The sequence below is a fragment of the Triticum urartu genome, chromosome 7 (assembly GCF_003073215.2).
Source record: "Triticum urartu cultivar G1812 chromosome 7, Tu2.1, whole genome shotgun sequence".
In the NCBI taxonomy this organism is placed as follows: Eukaryota; Viridiplantae; Streptophyta; class Magnoliopsida; order Poales; family Poaceae; genus Triticum; species Triticum urartu.
The window spans coordinates 676,077,049-676,101,190 of NC_053028.1; the positions used below are offsets into that span (position 1 = coordinate 676,077,049).

The 24,142-nt window shown below is 45.5% G+C and overlaps 3 protein-coding genes across 6 annotated transcripts in view; 2 read left to right on the forward strand and 1 right to left on the reverse strand.

Annotated features, from left to right (window-relative positions):
• Nucleotides 1-3,485, forward strand: part of LOC125519371 — a 27,373-nt gene extending 23,888 nt beyond the window's left edge. Inside the window, exons 2-3 of the mRNA XM_048684203.1 lie at nt 1,128-2,219; nt 3,220-3,485. Of these exons, the coding sequence (XP_048540160.1) occupies nt 1,128-2,219; nt 3,220-3,405 (1,278 nt within the window). The 3' untranslated portion in view covers nt 3,406-3,485. The remainder of the gene's footprint in view (nt 1-1,127; nt 2,220-3,219) is intronic.
• A 1,407-nt stretch (nt 3,486-4,892) lies between these two features.
• On the forward strand, nt 4,893-7,963 carry LOC125526013. 4 transcript variants are annotated; one of them, XM_048691036.1, is made up of 3 exons: nt 4,893-5,263; nt 5,347-5,780; nt 6,646-7,963. In XM_048691036.1, the coding sequence occupies exons 1-3, from the start codon at nt 4,894-4,896 to the stop codon at nt 7,468-7,470; spliced, it is 1,629 nt and encodes a 542-aa protein (XP_048546993.1). In that variant the 5' UTR covers nt 4,893; the 3' UTR covers nt 7,471-7,963. The 4 variants fall into 4 exon arrangements, with proteins under 4 accessions (XP_048546993.1, XP_048546992.1, XP_048546990.1 ...); XM_048691035.1 differs by having other exon boundaries at nt 4,894-5,263; nt 5,344-5,780; XM_048691033.1 differs by having other exon boundaries at nt 4,896-5,263; nt 5,344-5,780; nt 6,625-7,963.
• Nucleotides 7,964-10,422: 2,459 nt separating this feature from the next.
• Nucleotides 10,423-11,047, reverse strand: LOC125526014. Its single transcript, XM_048691037.1, has one exon. The coding sequence runs from the start codon at nt 10,942-10,944 to the stop codon at nt 10,705-10,707; it is 240 nt and encodes a 79-aa protein (XP_048546994.1). The 5' UTR covers nt 10,945-11,047; the 3' UTR covers nt 10,423-10,704.
• Between the last annotated feature and the right edge of the window lie 13,095 nt (nt 11,048-24,142).

The window sequence follows — 24,142 nt, forward strand, 5'->3', positions numbered from 1 at the left end:
ATGAAAAATGAGGTGTAGGTTCTGACGTTTCTTGACTGACTTATAGTGCTCGGGAAGGTTGTGATCTGTATGCATGCCAAATCTCAGCGTCAAATACAATGTTACTGGCAAGATATTTGGTACTGACATTTTGGATTAGTGTAGAATATGGCCTTCCTGGGTAACATAAATGATGGTCTTGAAACTTCTGCCCCGAGTATATTCATGGAGTTTGTGACTTTAGAAAGTTTTTTGCTGGATATGCCCTCGATAGTATCGTCCACAGCAGCTTATCTCAGGTGTCGCTGGGAGAAACACAACAAATCATGGGAGATCAGAAAACGCAGTGAACACCATGGCAAGCTTGCAGCCAAGAAGCAATCCATGTTCTGTGGCCCCACTGTTTATTTCTGTTAGGCCAGAGTTGCAATGTCTCTGCATTGCTCAGCTGTTCTACCTTGTCTAGTTTCAATTCCGGATTGTTATAATTTGTACCCCAGATAAATCGGGTGTTATATATAGCCTGGGTTCCCGTATCTTCTGAAATAATTTATACTGATGGCTGCCCTTCTAGCTTGCGTTTGTTCAGAATGTACCTAGCTAGACAGATAGTAAGTAGCCCGTTACACCTCTTGTCTGTGCATTACATGCGTCTTATCAACGGCCACACTGTGACCTTGTGAATGTTACACAAAACAGGTGATAAACTGACTCAAGTTTGGAATTTATTTAGTTGTTTTAAGTGTCCGCGCTCAGGTTTGCTTCTGCATATGTTGTGCTGAAAAGTTGTTCTTTCTTAGTAGTTGCAGCATGTACTCACCAATAGCTGTTTAAAAACAGTGCGCGCACCAGTAATCTAAAGAGTGTATTCCTTTTGTAGCAAAAGGGTGACAGGTGAACGGACTGATTCTTGTCACCACTGTTTGGTGAAAGTTATGAGGTTATTTTTGTTGGTAATATTGCTTACTGGGTACATCAAGGCTCAGATCAGAGTTAGAGTTTGAAAGGATGCTGATGATTTCCCATTGATTCTACTTGTCTCCATGCATTTATTTGATTGGTATCGGTAGCTGTAGAGAGATACATTCGATCACGAGACATAGTTTCAACTTGCAATCATCCTAATAACCATATAACATGCTATTATTCTAGAGCTACGGGATGTTACATATGCACACCTGATTAACTATTGCATTGAATGTTCATCTCAGGCTCTTTCATCAAATCCAAAGGTTCCAACAGTGAAGAGGAAAGCAGATGCAAATGCTGCAACTACTGTGCCAAAGAAAGTACAGAAATTAACCAAGGACTGGAGCTGTGCACTATGCCAGGTTAGTGCACCATGTGAAGCTGCTCTAAATGAGCATCTTGGAGGAAGAAAGCATAAGGCAAAGTTGGCACAGCGTGGCGTCAGCAAGACGATCAAAGATGGCAAAAACTGCTCGCAGACGACCACTGGGAATGAGAACAGCACAGATCCTTGTGATGCACCTAAGAAAATATGCATGCTTGGAGGAACAAAGCATAAGGCAAAGTTGGCACAGTGTGGCGTCAGCAAAACAATCAAAGATGGCAAAAACTGCTTGCAGACGACCACTGGGAATGAGAACAACACAGATCCTTGTGATGCACCTAAGAAAATGAAAATATGCATGCCAGTAGACGGTGCAATGCATGAAGTTGTTCGGAAGGACAAATACCTGTGGTGTGATCACTGCAGAGTCAGTTGTGATAACTATGCCACCATGGCTTGCCATCTGCGGTGCAAGAAGCAGAGTAAATTAACCAAGGTTTGTTCATCGATAAAGGCTGTGAGGACAAATACCAATACTACGGAAGGTTTGCCTTCTTCTTGTGGAAGTCAGGTAAATACAAATGGCTCTACTGAAATTCCAGCGGTAATTGAAGGCGGCATAAATATGACCACCACGGTAGATGAAAGCGGCCCTGTAGAAAATCCAGTCCGGAAAGAAATGACAAAAACGGCCACCATAAAGGCTGTGAGGACAAATGCTGATACTAAGGAAAGTTTGCCTTCTTGTGGAAGTCGGGTAAATACAAACGGCTCTATTGAAATTCCAGTGGTAATTGAAGGCGACATAAATATGACCACCGCAGTACATGAAAGCGGCCCTGTAGAAAATCCAGTCCGGAAAGAAATCACAAGAATGGCCACCATAAAGGCTGTGAGGACAAATACTGGTACTAAGGCAAATTTGCCTTCTTCTTGTGGAAATCAGGTAAATACAAACGGCTCTACTGAAATTCCAGCGGCAATTGAAGGCGACATAAATATGACCACCGCAGTAGATGAAAGTGGGCCTGTAGAAAATCCAGTCCAGAAAGAAATACAAAGAATGGCCACCATATGGGCAATGTTTTCTTGCTAAGTTTCTACTGGTAATCAAGGTAGGAATCTTGCAATCCTACGAATCCAGTTGAACAGATAGCTTATAAGGTATATAACTTGATTGCTAATGTCTAAGCAACTTTGCAAGAGAAACATTGCTCCCTAGAAGTATGTGTTTTGTTACTCCCTGGACATTTCTTTCACATGGAGATGACTTGTATATGTAGAATGCCCAGTTTGAACTTTGCCTAAGCTGCTTCTGTGGTACTTCTAGCCAGTTTTGATTGTCGCCCTCTGTTTATGTTAAAGTGAGTAGGTGGGATGGGTTGAGCTGGTGATGAGTAGGGTTTCCCTGAGTGCTAACCTGACTCGTTTGTAATTTATTTAGGTCTTTTAGGTGTGGCTCAGGTTTGCTTTTGCATATGTTGTGTGTAAAGTTGTTCGTTGATTAGTTGCAGCACATACTCATCAATAGCTGTTTCAGAAAGACTGGTCAGCATTAATATATAGTTGTAAGATGCATATATATTATCCAAGCATCCTGATGAAGACAGAAACTGGCATATATGAAATATCAGGCAAAAATGCTTCTAAAGCTGCAAATTCCATGATAATGAGGTGTAGGTTCCGACAATTCTTGACTGATTTATAGTGCTCGGGAAGGTTGTGATATGTATGCATGCCAAATTTCAACGTCAAATTTTGGTACTGAAATTTTGAATTAATGTTTGGTACTGAAATTTGGCATTAATGTAGAATATGGCCTTCCTTGGTATTTTAAATTATTTTAGAGATGATCTTTGAAACTTCTGCCCCGAGTATTCATGGAATTTGTGAGTTTAGACAGTTTTTTTGCTGGATATATATACCCTTGAAAGTTTCGTCCACAGCAGCTTATCTCAGGTGTTGCTGGGAGAAACCCAACAAATCATGGGAGATCAGAAAACTCAGTGAACATCATGGCAAGCTTGCAGCCAAGAAGCAATCCATGTCCTGTGGTCCTGCTGTTTATTTCTGTTAGGCCAGAGTTCCAATGTCTCTCGCATTGCTCAGCTGTTGTACCTTCTCGAGTTTGAATTCTGGATTGTTATAATTTGTATCTCATATAGATCTGGTGTTATATCTTCTGAAATAATCTATACTGACGTCTGCCCTACTAGCTTGTGTTTACTAAGAACATACCTAGCTAGACAGATAGTAAGTAAGTACTCCCTCCGTCCGGAATTACTTGTCGTAGAAATGGATGGAAATGAATGTATCTAGAACTAAAATACGTCTAGATACATCCATTTCTCCGACAAGTATTTCCGGACGGACTCTATTTCTTCGACAAGTATTTCCGGACGGACTCCATTTCTCCGACAAGTATTTCCGGACAGAGGGAGTAGCTCGTTACACCTCTTGTCTGCATTACATGTGACATGAACACCGACCACATTGTGACCTTTTAATGTTACACAAAATAGGTGATAAACTGACTCAAGTTTGGAATTTATTTACTTGTTTTAGGTGTCAGTGCTAAAGTTTGCTTCAGCATATGTTGTGCTGAAGTTGTAATTTCCTAGTGGTAGTTGCAGCATGTACTCAGCAATAGCTGTTCCAAAAGTAGTGCGCGCACCAGTAATCTATAGAGGCATATAGAGCATACAAGCATCCTGATGAAGAGAGAAATGACAGATATGAAATATCAGGTGAAAATGCTCATATGGCTGTAGCATTCCATGAAAAATGTGTAGGTCTCGATGATTCTCAATTCATTTATACTGCTCGGGACGGTTGTGTTCTACTATCTCTGTTCCTAAATATAAGTCTTTTTAGAGATTTCACTATAGACTATATTCGGATGTATATAGATATGCCTTTTAGAGTATAGGTTCACTTATTTTGCTCCGTATATAGTCTATACAATGAAATCCATGCCAAGTTTGAGATTCAAATGCAATGTTATTTGTGAGATATTTTGCTTGTAAATTTTATATGTTGATAATGTGGAATATGGTATGCCCAAGTACTGCAAATTAAAGTGGTATTCGTAACTTCTGCATAGTATTCATGGAATTGTGTGACTACGTTTTTTTGAGAGTACGCCTAGGCGTATCATATTTTTTTATAGAAGGCGGGAAATTCCAAGAAGACTGACGTAGTATAAACTCAACTAGCCACTACATACATTAGAATTTACAACCACAACATAAAAGGTGTAGCCTAAGTTAGAAAGACAAAGTATGTCACGACCAACACCGGTCCCCTCTGAAGACAATTGAAACTCATCCATCCATGAATGCCTAAAAGAGATTGATGAGTAGGTGGAGGACTTGACAAAGGCATCGTATTGGACACATAAGTGACAACATAAACAACATCTCAAAAGATCGACCTAGGACAACAACGAGCATTAAAGGAATGCAACACACGACCTCTACAACAATGAGCATCAAAGGAATGTAACCCAAGACCTTCAAATCTCTCCGCGTACATAATGCTCCGAATTGAGAAACGACGTCGCCATCGTCAATTCAGAACCGAATCTAGGCTTTCGCCCGAAAATAACAACCAAATTCTAAATGTCAGGGGAGGGGAAACACACCTCAACGACGCCTCCAAAGACGCCTCAAGGATACTTGGGCCGGTCGGTTGGGCCCGATTTCAGAGGAACCCAACGGGATAGTCTGGAAACCCCCGCAGCACGCCGGACGAAGCCGACTGTTGCTCTGCATTCTGCACTGCACTGCACCGCCGCCGCCGCTCCGATCGCTCGCCGCTGGATCTACCCCACCTCGGCACTCCCGCCGCGGAGGTCCATGGAGTTCCGCTTCCGCGCCGGGGACCGCGGGCCACCCGGCTCCTCCCCACCCGCGCCCTCCAGCTCCCCGCCGGCGCGGTTCTCCCACCCCCGCGACGGCTATGCCGGTGCCGTTGCTTCGGGCACGCAAGGTAAGCACCGCCGGAACAGAGCGTCCGACTTCACTCCCCGGAGCGCCCGAATCCCTGACGCTCTCCGCCCCTCCGCGCAGCAGGGCCTTCGCCTTCGCCTTCGCCGCGGCCGCCGCTCGACTGGGAGGCGGCGCGGCGGGAGCACCTCATTCGCGAGGAGGTGAGGCGGCGGCTCGTCGAGGATGAGGTGCGCCGCGAGTTCGAGGCCAAGGGCGACCTCGCCTTCGCCCGCGGCCTCCACGGGGGCTGGGGGCCCGACCCGTTCCTCGCCCCCGGCTGCTTCATGCCGCCGCCGCACGCGCCGATGCCGATGCCGATGCGCCCGCCCCCGTACGCGCCGCCGCCGCCGGTGCCTTTCGACGAGTTTGGTGCCTGGCAGGGGTTTAGGCCTCGCCGGCACGCCGGATTTGGGGAAAGGATGCCGTTCCCCTGTGAGGAGGGGAGGTGGTCTCTGCCGCCGCAGAAGCCGAAGCATAAGCTCAAGCTGGTTGAGATCGAGCCCTCCGGGACACCTGAGGTATGTGGGCACAAATCTTTCTCAGATTCTTCAGGCAAAGTCATTATCATCGTAGTACTACACCTGAAGTTCTTTTCCAGATTCGGCATCGTAGCACCTTCTGTAGAGTCACGATTCACGAACACTATCTCTTCTGAAGATGCTTTCCAGATTCGGCATAGAAAAACTGTCACCTGCCTCAGAAATTACTTCTGTATTTCTGTGATGTCATTTCAGAGTTCTGCACACTGTCTGTACATTTTATGTTTATTTCACTTGTCCTATTAGATTTAACTTCAGCAGCAAATTCTTGTTCCCTTTGTATCTAAAGTATAAGTCGTTTTTTCAGTTTAAATTGAACTGCAAAAACGTCTTATATTTAGATACAGAGGAAGTAGAAGATATTTCAAGTCATGCGTAAGTCGGCAATTCTTGATATCTAGAGGAAATATTTCTTTGCTTAGTTCAATGGAATATCAAATCTTGTTGGACTATACCGGGACAATTCTATGATCTAGACAGAATATTCCCCTTCCAGATAACCGTAATGATCAACTAAAATATTTGATTTAGGCAGACGGTGTGAACTTGTGTGGCAAAAATAGTATTCCTTTTGTAGAAAAAAGGGTGACAGGTGAACATACTGATTCTTGTCAGAACTGTTTGGTGGAAGTTATGAAGTTATTTTTGCTGGTGATATTGCTTACTGGGCACATCAAGGCTCAGATCAGAGATACATTCAGTCATGAGACATAGTTTCAACTTGCAAACATCTGAATACTCATAACATGCTATTATTCTAGAGCTGCAGGATGTTGTTAGATATGCACACCCGATTAACTATTGCATTGAATGTTCATCTCAGAATCTTTCGCCAAAATTGAAGGTTCCAAGGCTGAAGAGGAAAACAGATGCCAATGCTGCAGCTACTGTACCAAAGAAAGTACTGAAACTAGCCAAGGACTGGAGCTGTGCTCTATGCCAGGTTAGTGCAACATGTGAAGCTGGTCTAAATGAGCATCTCGGAGGAAGAAAACATAAGGCCAAGTTGGCCCTGTGTGGCGCTAGCAAGGCAATCAAAGATGACAAAAACTGCTCGCAGACGACCACTGGGAATAAGAACAGCACAGATCCTTGTGATGCACCTAAGAAAGTACACATGCTAGTAGACGGTGAAATGCATGAAGTTGTTCAGAAGAACAACTATCTGTGGTGTGATCGCTGCAGAGTCAGGTGTGATAGCAATGTCATCATGGCTGGCCATCTGCGGAGCAAGAAGCACAGTAAATTAAACAAGGTTTGGACATCGATAAAGGCTGTGAGGACAAATACCGATACTAAGGAAGGTTTTCCTTCTTGTGGAAGTCGGGTAAATACAAACGACTCTACTGAAATTCCAGCGGTAATCGAAGGCGACATAAATATGACCAGTGAAGTAGATGAAAGTAGCCCTGTAGAAAATTCAGCCAGGAAAGAAATCAAAAGCATTGCCGCCGAAGTAGAAATTCCAGCGGTAATTGAAGGCGACATAAATATGACCAGTGGTGTAGATGAAAGTAGCCTTGTAGAAACTCCAGCTGGGAAAGAAATCAGAAGCATCGCCAGTGAAGTAGAAAGTATAACCATGGCTACCGAAGTACATGAAAATAACCCTGGGGAAACTCCAGTTGAAACAAAGAAGGAAAGCACAGACATGACAAATGATGTGTGACAAGTCGTGCCAAAGGAGGAGTAACAGTATACCTGCTCTTTGCCCAAGCTTCTTGCTTCTACCCTTTCGTTGGACATGATCTTATCGTGGAACGTATGCTTAGCTCAGTTTCATCATCAGATGTGGGGTTCTCTCTTACCATCCACATGTACTCCCTCTGTAAAGAAATATAAGAGCATTTAGATTACTACTTTAGTGATCTAAACGCTCTTATATTTCTTTACGGAGGGAGTAGTTTATAGGGTAACAATAATGCATATGGGCAATGTTTTCTTGTTAAGTTTCTTAGATACTGGTAATCAAGGTAGGAATCTTACAAGTCTATGAATCCAGTGCAATACATGGCTTCTAAGGTATCTAACTTGATTACTAGTGTCTAAGCAACTTTCCATGAGAAGCACTGCTCCCTAGAAGTATGTGTTATTGTTACTCTTTGGACACGTCTTTGACATGGAGATTATGTTTTTTATGTAGAATGCCCCACTTTGAACTATACCTTAGCTGCCTCTGTGGTACTTGTATCCAGTTTTTATTGTCGCCCTCTGTTTGTTTATATGTAATGTGCTGAGGTGAGATGGGTTGAGCTGGTGACGAGTAGGGTTTCTCTGGGTGCTAACCTGACTCTAGTTTGTATTTTACTTAGGTCTTTTAGGTGTCTGCAGGTTTATTTTTGCATAGGTTGTGTGAAAATTTGTTCGTTCGAGTAGTTGTAGCATGCACTCACTAATAGCAGTTTTGAAAAGAGTGTACAACCAGCAATATATAGAGATTAGAGGCACATAGACTATCCAAGCATCTTAATGAAGAGAGAAAATGGCAGATATGAAATACCAGGCAAACATGTTCCTAAAGTTGTAAAATCCATTTACATGAGGTGTGGGTTTTGATGATTCTTAGCTTGATTTATTGAGTCCGTGAAGGTTGTGATCCATATCCATGCCAAAATTCAGTATCAAATAAAATTTTACTTGCGTGATATTTGGTACTGAAAGTTTGCATTGATGTGGAATATGGCCTTCCCGAGCACCATAAATTATTTTGGAGGTGATATTTGAAACATCTGCACCGAGTAATCATGGAATTTGCGACTTTAGACCATTTTTGCTGGATATGCTCTCTCGACAGGTTCGTCGACAGCAACTTAGCGTAGGTGTTGCTGGAGGAACGCAGTAAATCAAGGCCCACTTCCTGGGTTTGATACGGCCACCCATGCTATGGTCCTGCTGTTATTTCTGTTAGGCAAGAGTTCTAGTGTCTCAGCATTGCTCAGCTGTTCTACCTGGTCCAGCTTGAATTCCGGATGTGTACCCCAAATAGACCAGGTAGAAGTGTAGAACTAGAACAGCTGAGACACCAGATGCATGTAGGGTATTCAAGCATTATGATGCAGAGAGAATGGCAGATATGAAATACCAGTGAAGACACTCCTGAAAGTTGTAAAATTCATGAAAATGAGGTAGGTGTAAAATTCATGAAAATGAGATGTAGGTTTCGATGATCCTTGGCTGATTTAGCGTTCGGGAAGGTTGTGATCCATATTCATGCCAAAAGCCTTATCAAATAAAATGTTTACTTGTGAGGTACTGGTAGTGAAATTTTGCATTGAAGTAGATTGTAGAATATGGCCTCCCGAGGTACTACTATAAATTATTTTAGAAGTGATTATTAATGGGATTTTGAAGGGGAGCCTTGGCGCAGTGGTAAAGCTGCTGCCTTGTGACCATCAGGTCATGGGTTCAAGTCCTGGAAACAGCCTCTTACAGAAATGTAGGGAAAGGCTGCGTACAATAGACCCAAAATGGTCGGACCCTTCCCCAGACCCTGCGCAAGCAGGAGCTACATGCACTGGGGCTGCCCCCTTTTGATTATTAATGGGATTTTGCGACTTCAAATCATTTTTGTTGGATACGCTGTCGACAGATTTGTCCACAGGAGCATAGCTCAGGTGTTGCCTATAAATCATGGTAGGTCAGAAACCCAGTGAACGCCATGGCAATTTTGCATCCATGAATCAGTCCATGATCTCTGGTTCTGCCGTCTAATTCTGTTAGGCGAGAGTCCCAGTGTCACTTCTCAGCTGTTCTACCTGGTCCAGTTTGAATTCTGGATTGTCATAATCTGTACTCCAAAATAGATCTGTAGTGTTACAGCCTGGGTATCTTCTGAAATAATCTAGACTGGTATCTGCCCTACTAGCTTGTGCTTGCTCAGAATGTACCTAGCTAGACAGATACTCCATTCGTTCCAAAATAAGTGTCTCAACTTTAGTACACCTTTGGAGGGAGTAGTAAGTAAGCTTGTTCCACCTTTTGTTTGTGCATTACATGCAACATGACCCTGTAAAATGTTACACAGCACAGGTTCTAAACTGACTCTGCTTTGGAATTTATTTAGTTGTTTTAGATGTCAGGGCTCAGGTTTACTTGTGCATATGTTGTGCAGAATCTGTTCTTTTTTAGTAGTTGCAGCATGCACTCGCCAATAGCTATTCCAAGAAGACTTTGCTCACCAGTAATCTATAAAGGCATGTAGAGTGTTGTAACATTCCATGAAAGTGAAGTGTAGGTTTAGACGATTCTCAACTGATTTATCCCGCGCGGGATGGTTGTGTTGTGTTCTGTATCCATGCCAAAATTCAGTATCGAATAAATTGTTGGATTACTTGTGAGATATCTGGTACTGATATCTTGCATTGTTGTAGAATACCGCCTTCCTGGGTATCCTAAATGATTTTAGAGGTGATCTCTGAAACTTCTGCATCGAGCATTCATGGAATTTGACTTCAGATCATTTTCGCTCGATCGACAGGTTCATCCAGTGCAGCTTATCTCAGGTATTGCTGGAAAAACACAAATACATCATGGGAGATCAGATCAGAAAACCCAGTGAAGGCCATGGAAAGCTTCCGGCCAAGATGCAAACCATGATCTGTTCTGTTGTTTATTTCTGAAATAGATCCAGTGTTATCAGCCTATCAGCCTAGGTATTTTCTGAAATAGTCAATACATACAGGATGCAGTTTCAGATACACATGTTAAAACTAGTACATCACTCCGTTTTAAAAACAAAAAACTAGTACATCACAGGTAAACAGCTCTACAAACACTTGCACTTTACTACGAAGTGGAAGCAGCACTACAAACAGCAGATTGGAAAAAAGAAAAAGCCCATATGACGGAGCGGAGCAGGCGAAAGCGATGGGTTACTCTGCAGTCTGCGCCGTGGCGACCTCCATCAGCCGGCGAGGTGCTTCTTCTTGGCCTCGGCCTCGTCGGTGGCCTCCACCTGCTCCTTGGCCGCGCGCAGGTCCGCCTCCGCCGCCTCCTGCTCGCTCCTCGCCGTCGCCTTCCGCCACACGCCCACCACGCTGGCCTTCATGTGCTGCACCCACTCCTGCACGGAAGCGCCGAACCACGCCGCCCCTCTCGCCACCGCCGGCGGTGTCTCGCCCTCCTTCCTCCCGTCCCCCTCCATCTCACCGCCCGTGCACCGCTCGAGGTTCGCTAGCTAGCTTCTTGTGCCTGCGCTGTTACAATGAGAGGAAGAAGAGAGGAGAGGCAGAGGACAAGAGAAGAAGCGTGCGTGTACTCTACACTACATAGTCGCCGATGTGCTGTCCCGGTTGCAGGATCTAGACGCGCCACGTGGGCTCGGGAATATGCTCTGCTGGCGCTCTCTGAGGCCTCCACGTGGACATGCCGACCCAGGCGTGCTTAGGGGCGAAGCGAAGGACAGCGGCGGCGCACGCAGCACCCTTGCGCTGCGCCACGGCCGCGCGATCTGGAACCAGCGGCGAGGATTCGATGTTGGGAACGAGGCGGCGTGCACCACGCAGGCGCAGGCGTGTCGGCGCCCATCATCGATCGCCGGCTGCGTCAATTTCTCGCCTGGCCGGCCGGAGCACCGCGTGTATCATCCCGGCGCTACGCGGGTGAGCACACGTTCCTGCTCTCTCGTGTCGATCTTCCGAGCCGGTCGATCTGGTCCAGCACTGACGCGTTCGTTTGTTTCAGCTGACCCGCCGGCCGGAGCACCGGCGAGGATGCAGGAGAAGAGCGGGATCGAGCTGGACGACCCGCCCGGGGAGATCCTCGTCGACAAGATACTCGTGCTGCTGCCGCCCAAGGACGTCGGCCGCTCGTCGTGGCGCAGCACCACCTCCACGCAGTGGCGGAGCCAGAATTCGAGTATAAGGAGGGCCGAGTACATATATTGATCGAATCTTGTTGATAATTACTAGTTGCTTCTACTAAAATTATTGATCATTGGGGGGGGAGAGGGGGGGGGGGGGGGGGGGGGGGGGCAGGCCCCTGCTCGTCGCCCCTGCCTCCACGCCCGAGTTCATGCTCGATCACCACCGCCTCCAGCTGTCGCTGCCCATCGTCGAGGGAGAAGGACGCCGCCTCGGCGTCTTCCCTGGCCCCGTGGACAGCATGGCTTGCCAACGGCTCTGGCCCAAGCCGCCGGCCATGGCTTCCTCGTGGTCTCCCAGTGCCAGCTAGGGTCGAGGTACCACATATGCAACCGGGCCACCCGCCAGATTGCTCCCATGCCACAAACAGAATACAAGGCCAACAACGCCATACTCGGCCTCTACCGGCACGACGCAACCAGGGAATACAGGGTGCTCTGGTCCCCAGCCGGCTGCGGCAGGAATGATACCACGCTACATGTCCTCACAGTGGGAGACAACGATTGCAGGAACATCGGACTGTCGACGGCATCATCGCCTTCGCTACAACAGGCGGTGCTCGACGAGCTCGATGGATATAATTCACCAGTCCACCACCATGGCAACCTCCATTGGAAGCCCTGGCTGCCCACGTGTCGAGGTTGTTGCTTTTGACACAGCTACCGAGTCATCCTGGTTGATGCACAATGTGACAAATTCGCACAATTTGGACAAGTTGTTTGACTTGGAGGGGAAGCTTGCTCTCAGTAGTCATGATTGCCACTTGACATATATGGATGTCTGGGTGATGGAGGACTATGCGGCGGAAATATGGGGCCTAAAGTACCGGATTGATGTGTCATCAATACAGGCGTCACCACCACTTAATTTAGCTTCCCTCAACAAGGAAAATAAAAGGAAAAAGAAGATGGGAACCTATGTTGCTCCTACCATGAGATTTCTCAGTGGGCTGGTTATGGTCAACGAGCTTGAGCTAATGGCCAGGTTTAGTGATAAACATCTCTTACGTTGCAACATTGATCGCAAGTGGTTAGGAATGGAAAACATTGAGGGGCAATATCATATGGAGCTTACTCCGCATCGTTTCAAACAGAGCATTTTATCAATACCGACGAGTTGAGATGCAAGAATATAAGAACTATGTGAGTCAGGCTACAACAACATTAGAGTATCACCGGGTCTTTATGCTTGTTGTTCTTCGTGTCCAACATGAATCTGCTTTCTTCGGTCCAGTTAAATGATTTAGCTCTATGAAGTGTGGCCAATTTAAGACCAACCGATATATTTTCATGTGGTAACGCCTGAGATCACATGGAAAATCCTACCATTTTAGTGATGATGGCGTGGGTAAGGATTTAGGATTTGCCTAATCTTTTTCATGTGGTTCACACAATAAATGCAGAAACTTTCCCTTAATATTCTATGTGCATTTTCAATATTATAATTGGAGTTAACTTCATAATACATTTAAAACATATATAATCAATGTCACCTTTTAGTGAGACAAAAATTAAGGTTCTCCAATAACTTGGAGTGTAAACAAACAACATCATATAAGATGCAGAATGAAGCAATCTCCAAATGCTAGTGATATACATCCAATAGCTCTGCCTTTAGTCTCCTTTTTTTGGTGAAAGGCACATAACACTCCCAATTTCTACCTTAACATCATGATTAAATTTTTTTGTTTCATTCTCGTCCCCCCTGCTCGTCCCCCCTGGCTCCGCCCCTGCCTCCATGCCCGAGTTCATGCTCGATCACCACCGCCTCCAGCCGTCGCTGCCCATCGTCGAGGGAGAAGGACGCCGCCTCGGTGTCTTCCCTGGCCCCGTGGACAGCATGGCTTGCCAACGGCTCTGGCCCAAGCTCCCGTTGGTCAATCTCCACGCCGCCGACCATGGCTTCCTCGTGGTCTCCCAGTGCCAGCTAGGTTCGAGGTACACATATGCAACTGGGCCACCCGCCAGATTGCTCCCATGCCACAACCAGAATACAAGGCCAACAACGCCATACTCGGCCTCTACCGGCACGACGCAACCAGGGAATACAGGGTGCTCTGCTCCCCAGCCGGCTGCGGCAGGAATGATACCATGCTACATGTCCTCACAGTGGGAGACAACGATTGCAGGAACATCAGACTGTTGACGGCATCATCGCCTTCGCTACAACAGGCGGTGCTCGACGAGCTCGATGGATATAATTCACCAGTCCACCACCGTGGCAACCTCCATTGGAAGCCCTGGCTGCCCACGTGTCGAGGTTGTTGCTTTTGACACAGCTACCGAGTCATCCTGGTTGATGCGCAATGTGACAAATTCGCACAATTTGGACAAGTTGTTTGACTTGGAGGGGAAGCTTGCTCTCAGTAGTCATGATTGCCACTTGACATATATGGATGTCTGGGTGATGGAGGACTATGCGGCGGAAATATGGGGCCTAAAGTACCGGATTGATGTGTCATCAATACAGGCGTCACCACCACTTAATTTAGCTTCCCTCAACAAGGAAAATAAAAGGAAAAAGAAGATGGGAACCTATGTTGCTCCTACCATGAGATTTCTCAGTGGGCTGGTTATGGTCAACGAGCTTGAGCTAATGGCCAGGTTTAGTGATAAACATCTCTTACGTTGCAACATTGATCGCAAGTGGTTAGGAATGGAAAACATTGAGGGGCAATATCATATGGAGCTTACTCCGCATCGTTTCAAACAGAGCATTTTATCAATACCGACGAGTTGAGATGCAAGAATATAAGAACTATGTGAGTCAGGCTACAACAACATTAGAGTATCACCGGGTCTTTATGCTTGTTGTTCTTCGTGTCCAACATGAATCTGCTTTCTTCGGTCCAGTTAAATGCTTTAGCTCTATGAAGTGTGGCCAATTTAAGACCAACCGATATATTTTCATGTGGTAACGCCTGAGATCACATGGAAAATCCTACCATTTTAGTGATGATGGCGTGGGTAAGGATTTAGGATTTGCCTAATCTTTTTCATGTGGTTCACACAATAAATGCAGAAACTTTCCCTTAATATTCTATGTGCATTTTCAATATTATAATTGGAGTTAACTTCATAATACATTTAAAACATATATAATCAATGTCACCTTTTAGTGAGACAAAAATTAAGGTTCTCCAATAACTTGGAGTGTAAACAAACAACATCATATAAGATGCAGAATGAAGCAATCTCCAAATGCTAGTGATATACATCCAATAGCTCTGCCTTTAGTCTCCTTTTTTTGGTGAAAGGCACATAACACTCCCAATTTCTACCTTAACATCATGATTAAATTTTTTTGTTTCATTCTCGTCCCCCCTGCTCGTCCCCCCTGGCTCCGCCCCTGCCTCCATGCCCGAGTTCATGCTCGATCACCACCGCCTCCAGCCGTCGCTGCCCATCGTCGAGGGAGAAGGACGCCGCCTCGGCGTCTTCCCTGGCCCCGTGGACAGCATGGCTTGCCAACGGCTCTGGCCCAAGCTCCCGTTGGTCAATCTCCACGCCGCCGACCATGGCTTCCTCGTGGTCTCCCAGTGCCAGCTAGGTTCGAGGTACCACATATGCAACTGGGCCACCCGCCAGATTGCTCCCATGCCACAACCAGAATACAAGGCCAACAACGCCATACTCGGCCTCTACCGGCACGACGCAACCAGGGAATACAGGGTGCTCTGGTCCCCAGCCGGCTGCGGTAGGAATGATACCACGCTACATGTCCTCACAGTGGGAGACAACGATTGCAGGAACATCAGACTGTCGACGGCATCATCGCCTTCGCTACAACAGGCGGTGCTCGACGAGCTCGATGGATATAATTCACCAGTCCACCACCGTGGCAACCTCCACTGGAAGCCCTGGCTGCCCACGTGTCGAGGTTGTTGCTTTCGACACCGCTACCAAGTCATCCCGGTTGATGCGCAAGGCGATAAATTCGCACAATTTGGACAAGCTGGTTGACTTGGAGGGGAAGCCTGCTCTCAGTAGTCATGATAACCGCTTGACATATATGGATGTCTGGGTGTGGAGGATTATGTGGCGGAAATATGGGGCCTAAAGTACCGGATTGATGTGTCATCAATACAGGCGTCACCACCACTTAATTTAGCTTCCCTCAACAAGGAAAATAAAAGGAAAAAGAAGATGGGAACCTATGTTGCTCCAACCATGAGATTCCTCAGTGGGCTGGTTATGGTCAACGAGCGTGAGCTAATGGCCAGGTTTAGTGATAAACATGTCTTGCGGTGCAACATTGATCGCAAGTGGTTAGGAATCGCAAACACCGAGGGGCAATATCATATGGAGCTTACTCCGCACCGCTTCAAACATAGCATTTTACCAATACCGACGAGTTTGAGATGCAAGACGATAAGAACTATGTGAGTCATGCTACAACAACATTAGAGTATCATCGGGTCTTTATGCTTGTTGTTCTTCGTGTCCAACATGAATCTGCTTTCTTCGGTCCAGTTAAATGCTTTAGCTCTATGAAGTGTGGCCAATTTAAGACCAACCGATATATTTTCATGTGGTAACGCCTGAGATCACATGGAAAATCCTACAATTTTAGTGATGATGGCGTGGGTAAGGATTTAGGATTTGCCTAATCTTTTTCATGTGGTTCACACAATAAATGCAGAAACTTTCCCTTAATATTCTATGTGCATTTTCAATATTATAATTGGAGTTAACTTCATAATACATTTAAAACATATATAATCAATGTCACCTTTTAGTGAGACAAAAATTAAGGTTCTCCAATAACTTGGAGTGTAAACAAACAACATCATATAAGATGCAGAATGAAGCAATCTCCAAATGCTAGTGATATACATCCAATAGCTCTGCCTTTAGTCTCCTTTTTTTTGGGTGAAAGGCACATAACACTCCCAATTTCTACCTTAACATCATGATTAAAATTTTCAACATCATTGTAGAAATTGTGAGCTTCATATATGAGACTTGAATATCTACTCTCCACGTGGGAAAGTCATTTACTTTAAGTTATGGACTATGTCAAAAAAAGTTGACATCATCATTAATGTTCATAGCTGAAAAAAAACACTAACAAATTTTTAAAACACCATAATGAAAACACCATAATGAAAACATCAAACATCAAACACCATAATGAAAACACCATAATGAAAACACAATAAGATTAATTAAAGACATGCTTAATTATTATTCTAATCTACATCGCCGTTGGGCAAGAAATAAAATAGAACCTTATTTATTCATAGATGACACATGAAAAATAATCAATGTTGGTCAGAATATCACCGTGTGCCACTATAACATTTGCTAATTAAATCTCTAATCAAAACTTTTTGTTGGTTCCATTTTTATTAGAGAAACATAAAATCACATAATTATCAGCAAGAACATTAGCTAAATTAATAGCCATCATTAACATAAAGCAACAATATAGTGCAATACAATGTGTCACGAGACACAAGGATTCATAACCTGTTGTATGTATTTACCCTTCAATTTGACACATTAACACTAAAAATAACATTAAACATATGTGTCAAATTTGTCTGCAAAATTCTCAATGACATATAGTGAAAATGCCATTAGAATTAAAATCAATAAAATTGATAAAATTATCATCAACTTAATATTAAACTTGACTTTCAAAGTAAAAATGTCATTATATTAATCATCATAAAATTTTCCAAATTATAAATTTGGATATTCATATTTGTCAAATAAATGAAAACATGATCTTTAAAAAAAATAAACAAATCCCTAAACAAAATTTGTTGTTGAGGGAATTGACAATAGTTCCGTTACTTTGAGTCTTTATGCACATTTCAGCAGTGCATATCATAATAAAATGACACAAAATGCACCCACTAATAACTTTACTTTTGCTCAATAGGCATATCAGCCCTAAAATAAATTGTGCTCCATGGTGCGGTGCAGAAAACCGAGCCATGCAACCATCAACATTTTACTTGAGGTGGCCTTAGCCCATTGTAACGATCACATCATTAAGAAAAGTGCCATAAGAATGATGAAAGATCGTGGATGTCGCCTAGAGGGGGGGGGGTGAATAGGCGCTTTAAAATAATTACGGTTTAGGCTTGAACAAATGCGGAATAAACCTAGCGATTAATTTGTCAAACACAAAACCTACAACAACTAGGCTCACCTATGTGCACAAACAACTTATACTAAGCAAGATAAGCAACTATGTGATAGCAAGATATATGACAAGAAACAATATGGCTATCACAAGGTAAGGCGCATAAGTAAAGAGCTCGGGTAAGAGATAACCGAGGCACACGGAGACGACGATGTATCCCGAAGTTCACACCCTTGCGGATGCTAATCTCCGTTTGGAGCGGTGTGGAGGCACAATGCTCCCCAAGAAGCCACTAGGGCCACCATAATCTTCTCACGCCCTCGCACAATGCAAGATGCCGTGATTCCACTAAGGGACCCTTGAGGGCGGTCACCGAACCCGTACAAATGGCAACCCTTGGGGGCGGTCACCGAACCCGTACACGTTGGCAACCCTTGGGGGCGGTCACCGGAACCCGTCAAATTTCTCGAGGAAATCTCCACAGCCTAATTGGAGACCCCGACGCTTGCCCGGAGCTTTGCACCACAATGATTGAGCTCCGAACACCACCAACCGTCTAGGCGCCAAGGCACCCAAGAGGAACAAGCTCTAGGGTGCCCAAACACCCAAGAGTAATAAGCTTCTCAAACTTCACTTCCACGTATCACCGTGGAGAACTCAAACCGATGCACCAAATGCAATGGCAAGGGCACACAGAGTGCCCAAGTCCTTCTCTCCCAAATCCCACCGAATCAACTAATGCTAGGGAGGAAAGTGAGAGGAAGAACGAAAGAAGAACACGAAGAACTCCAAGATCTAGATCCAAGGGGTTCCCCTCACTTAGAGGAGAAAGTGATTGGCGGATACGTGGATCTAGATCTCCTCTCTCTTTTCCCTCAAGAACTAGCAAGAATCATTGGAGGGATTGAGAGTTAGTAAGCTCGAAGAAGGTCAACAATGGGGGAAGAACACGAGCTAAAGAGATAAGGTTCAATGGGGAAGAAGACCCCCTTTTATAGGTGGGGAAAAATCCAACCGTTATGCTCACAGCCCGCATCGAGCGGTACTACCGCTCCAAGGAGCGGTACTAACGCTAGGGCGGTAGTAGCCCTTTGAAACGCAACAGCGAGGAGGCAAAAAAGCCAGAAGAACCATCGGAGCGGTAGTACCGCTTGACATCACGGTACTACCGCTAGGGGTAGCAGTACTACTGCTTGTGAGCGGTACTAAAAATTTACATTCGTGCCTACCACCGCTGGACTTGTGACGAGTTTTTGGTCCCGAGCGGAAGTAGCCATGGAAGTAGCCGTGGTAGTACTGCTCCAAGCGGTAGTACCGCGGTAGTACCGCTCCCAAGGGCGGTAGTAAACAATTACTTCCGCTCCTACCCGCGGTAGTACCGCTGCAGCCTTTTCAGAACACCAAAACTACCACAACTTCTGCAAACGGACTCCGAATTCGACGAAACCAAGTTTGTTGGAAAGCTAGCGACAAGGGCTAACACAATCTTGATAGAAATACCAATAATAATCAAATTAGAAAAGGCACAAAAGAAAATGGTGAGAACCCTTCCTCGGATAAGACCGGTAAAACCTCCAACACCGAAAACATCATAGAAGACGCATGCGAACTCCGTTTTCGATGAACTCAAACTTGTCATCAAGATGACCATAAGCTCTAAGACTCACAAAGAGAATCAAACAAGAACCAAGAAACATGATGCGAGGATGCAATGGTTTGAGCTCTCTACTAACGATACGATCAAGCTACCAACTTGAGAGCCCCCCTTGATAGTACGGCAAGCGATCCTATAACCCGGTCTCCTAACTACCACCATGAGACCGGTAAAATAGAAAACCTATCAAGGGCAAACCTTTGCCTTGCACATGGTCCACTTGAGCTAGATGATGACGATCTTGACTCCCTCAAGTTGGACCACCTTTCTTGATTGTGTTGGCTCGATGAAGACTAGATGATTGCTCCCTCATACTCCACTATGGGTGAGCCACTGTTCAGCACATCTTCACAAGTCCATTGACACCACAATGGATGGCAAGCTTCAAGCACTTGATCTCTTCGTGATGCTCCACTTGAACTTGCACACGACAATCTTGATGACGATCACCACTTGATGTCATCCTCTCCATGGGTTGACGGATATTTTCCTCTTGACGCAAGCCCATGAACACGTACCTAACCCCACAAAGAACTCTCACATAGACCATGGGTTAGTACACAAAGCACAATGGACAATGCTTACCATACCATGGGATCACTTGATCCCTCTCGGTACATCTTCTACGCTTTGTGAGTTGATCAACTTGATTCACTCTTGACTTAGTCTTGATCAACCTTGAATCTTTCCAACTCTCTTCATTTGGATGATGTCTTGAAGGTAAACATGAATGATCACACAATCTTCTTCTTCAAGACATGCTTGCAATAAGCTCAACACTCACATGACCAAACTTAGAATAATTCCTTAATAGCACCTAGGTCAACTCATAAACTCCTTGAAACCAACACATGGACTTCAAGAAATGCCTATGGACAAATCCTTCAAATATAACTCAAGGCAACCATTAGTCCATAGAGGTTGTCATTAATTACCAAAATCAAACATGGGGGCACCACATGTTCTTTCAAATGACAACTACATAAACTTTACACTCAAATAAGATATTAACAAAATTAAATGAGGGACTAACAAATGTGCTCAACATTAATTTCATTTCTCATTGTTACATTTCAACATTAGAATGGTACTAAAAAGGGATCATAAAAATGCCATTACCATTCATTGCTTATTAGTTTTCTAAGTAAAACTAATCGTTTGTTCCATTCTACTCAAAAAAATAAACCATAATTTACAACATTATATTCTAGCAATTTTCACTTTTATAACAGTGCAAAACCCTTTTTAGAATAATTATAATACTGAAAATGCACTGACCAAAAGGAAAAAAAGACTAGAACATGACCTTGGGACAATACTACGCACGACAATCCGTTAATAACTCAGCCCAGTAGAGAAAATCATCAAATGAAAACACGTTTTTCTGCGGGCTAAGACAACTTAGGCCATAGCCTACTACTTAGCCCGTTAAGCACTTGTAGCCCGAGATGAGCTCTGCACCGATCTCGACCGTCCAATTGAATCAACGGCCTGGATCAGGACGAGGCTGAATAAAACCAGCACCCGTGAAGAACCCTAGTGTCATTTCCCCCTTCCTCTCCCCGATTCATCTGGTCTTGCAGGGGAGAGCCGACCTCGGCGGCGGCCCAAGCTCGCCGGCCATGGCGGCGTGGTAGCTGCCCTCACCGAAGCAGCGTGTAGCGGACCGAGTCCCGCGCGCTCCTCCGGCAAGCATGGCTCCGACACCGCGCACATGGCATCCCATGCATCGGACGGGAGGTTCCTTTTGCCGATCATTTCACCAGCGGCTGCCGACGCAAAGCGTTAAGGCGGCGTTGATGAGCAAGGTTCGACCCTGATAGGGCAAGCATCCAGTACATCAACTGGGAGTCAGTTCTTCCCGCATGACGTCCCGAGAGACGGCGGCGTCACTGGCGTGAGGATCCCGAAGGAAACAAACGATGCGACATCATTAGGTGAGCCCCTTCACCTTTTCTCCTTTCATGTCAACTTTTGGGCTACAAAATTTTGGCGATTCGATTTATGGAATTTTACATTTGGGGATTTTTGATCTAGGATCAGGGGATTTTAGGAAATTTGTAATTCCCCTCCTACATGCTAAACATGACTTGATTATCACTTGAACTTTGAGGCCTAGTTGGCATACTACCGAAAGGCATTAGGAGGTGAGAAGACAAGATCATGGGGTGCACATAACAACATAAGATCTTAACTTCGGACCCATATTCAGTTAATTACTTGACCATGACCATTATCACATAAGAACATAATCATTAACACATTAACATAAACACTTTAGATCTTAAAGACAAATAATTAGGACCAGAACATGAGCAATTAGACCCTGAAATGAGTTATTAATAGTAAAACATGTTCTAATTGGGGTTCCAACCGAGATTAACCTTGCTCTAGATATCAATGTTATAAAAAACCCTTTAGGATTAACGTTACTTGATATTAATCTCATGATTAGAACACCTACATGAGTAGAAGCGTGAGAACTTACAGGAACTGGGTGAAATCCTATGCCTTCTCGATGGCATGTAGCCCATGGCTGCACCTTGGATCCTCCAGAACCGATGAGATGGCCGGGGAATAAGTACAACAACAATCCAGTAGCGCCACTCGCTTGACCCTCGTCGCATCCGTTGAAGATGCAACAGCTGGTCGGAGTAGACGTGCCGCCAGCACTACCCTAGTGGTGGATGGCGGTAGTAGACGGTCTCCGTCTCCTTTAGCACATCTTTAGGATCGGTTGTTAGAGAGAGGACGTGGCCTACTCATGTGAGATCGTTAGTTTCCAATAGGAGGAGTCCTTTTCCTTTTGTATTAGGTGCCAGGAGGCGGGAACGAGACCAAGTCGTTGGTTTGATGCCCCCCGATCAGGGCATGTACGTGGGAGATTTAGCTCCCCCTTATCTCTCAGTTTGTTACAACTAAAGATTAATTCCAACACAAGAGTCATAATAAGCACCACATCATGATGGCATAAATGCTATTGCGACCATCCAAAATAACATGTTGCAGTAGCAGTACCGATAGCAAGAGCTGAAAAATAAATTAAAAAAACATGACTCACATAGTTCTTATCTTCTTGCATCTTGCTCAACGGTATTGGTAAAATGCTATGTTTGAAGCAAAACAGAGTAAGATCCATATAATATTGCCCCTTAATGTTTGCCATTCCTAACAACTTGTCACCAATTTCGCAACACAAGACATGTTTATCACTAAACTAGTCCAGGATCCCATGCTCGTTGACCATAACCAGCTCACTGAGAAATCTCGGAGCAACATGGGTTCCCATCTTCTTTTGCCTTTTATTTTCCATCTTGGGGGAAGCTAAATTAAGTGTCATTGATGCCTGTATCGATGACACATCAATCCGGAGCTTCAGGTCCCATATTTCTGCCGCATAGTCTTCCATCACCGAGACATTCATATATGTCAAGCGCCTATCATGACTACTTAAAGCAAGCTTCCCCTCCAAGTCAAAAAACTTCTCCAAACCGTGTGAGTTTGTCGCATTGCGCATCAACTAGAACGACTCAGTAGTGGTGTCGAAAGCAACAATCTTGGCATGACACGTGGGCATCCAGGGCAACCAATGCAGGTTGCCACGGTGGTGGACCAGTTGATTATATGCGGTATATGGATCTCATGGCAGCGCAGCGAGTGTCGCATGTTGTAGTAAAGGTGTCGTCACCATGGACAGTTCAATGTCCCCGGACTCATTGTCTCCCACTGTGAGGACATGTAGCGTGATTTCATTCCTGAAGTATCCTGAGGACCAGAGCACCATGTATTCCCCGGTTGCATCGGTCGGTAAAGGCCAAGTATGGCGCTGTATAGCCGGAATTCAAGTTGCGGTTGGCGAGCAATCTGGTGGATGGCCAGGTTGCATATGTAGTACCTTGAGCCCAACTGGTAGTGGGAGACCACGAGGAAGCCATGGCCGGCAACGTGGACATCGACCAAAGGGAGCATGCGCCAGAGCTGTTGATAGGCCATGATGTGGACAGAGCCAGAGAGGACGCCGAGGTGCCCTCCTTCTCCCTCGATGATAGCCAGTGATGGTTGGAGGCGGTGGTGATCGAGCATGAACTCGGACGTGGAGGTGGCACTGCGCCACGATGAGCGGATGGCGCGGCAGCGGCCGGTGTCCTTGAGCGGCAGCAGCACACGTATCTTATCTTGTCCACGAGGATCTCCTCGGGGAGGTTGTCCAGCTCGGTCTAGCTCTTCTTCTGCGTCTTCGCTCGTGCTCCAGCCAGCGGGTCGGCTAAAACAAACGAAGGCGTCAGTGACCCGCCTGGAGCACCGGCAAGGATGCAGAAGAAGAGCGCGACCGAGCTGGACAACCTGCCCGAGGAGATCCTCGTCAAGAAGATACTCGGGTTGATGCCTCCCAAGGACATCGGCCGCTGCCGCGCCGTCAGCAGTCGTGGCGCAGATCCACCTCTATGCTCGAGTTCATGCTCGATCACCACCGCTGCTAGCCATCGTTGCCCATCATTGGGGGAGAGGACGCCGCCTCGGATTCTTCCGTGGTCCCGTGGATAGCATGACATGTCAACGGCTTTGGCCAAAGCTCCTATTGGAAATCTCCACGCTGGCGGCCATGGCTTCCTCGTGGTCTCCCAGTGCCAGCCAGGGTCGAGGTACTACATATGCAACTCGGCCACCCGCCGGATTGCTCCCATGCCACAACCTGAATACCGGCCCAACAACGTCATACTTGGCCTCTA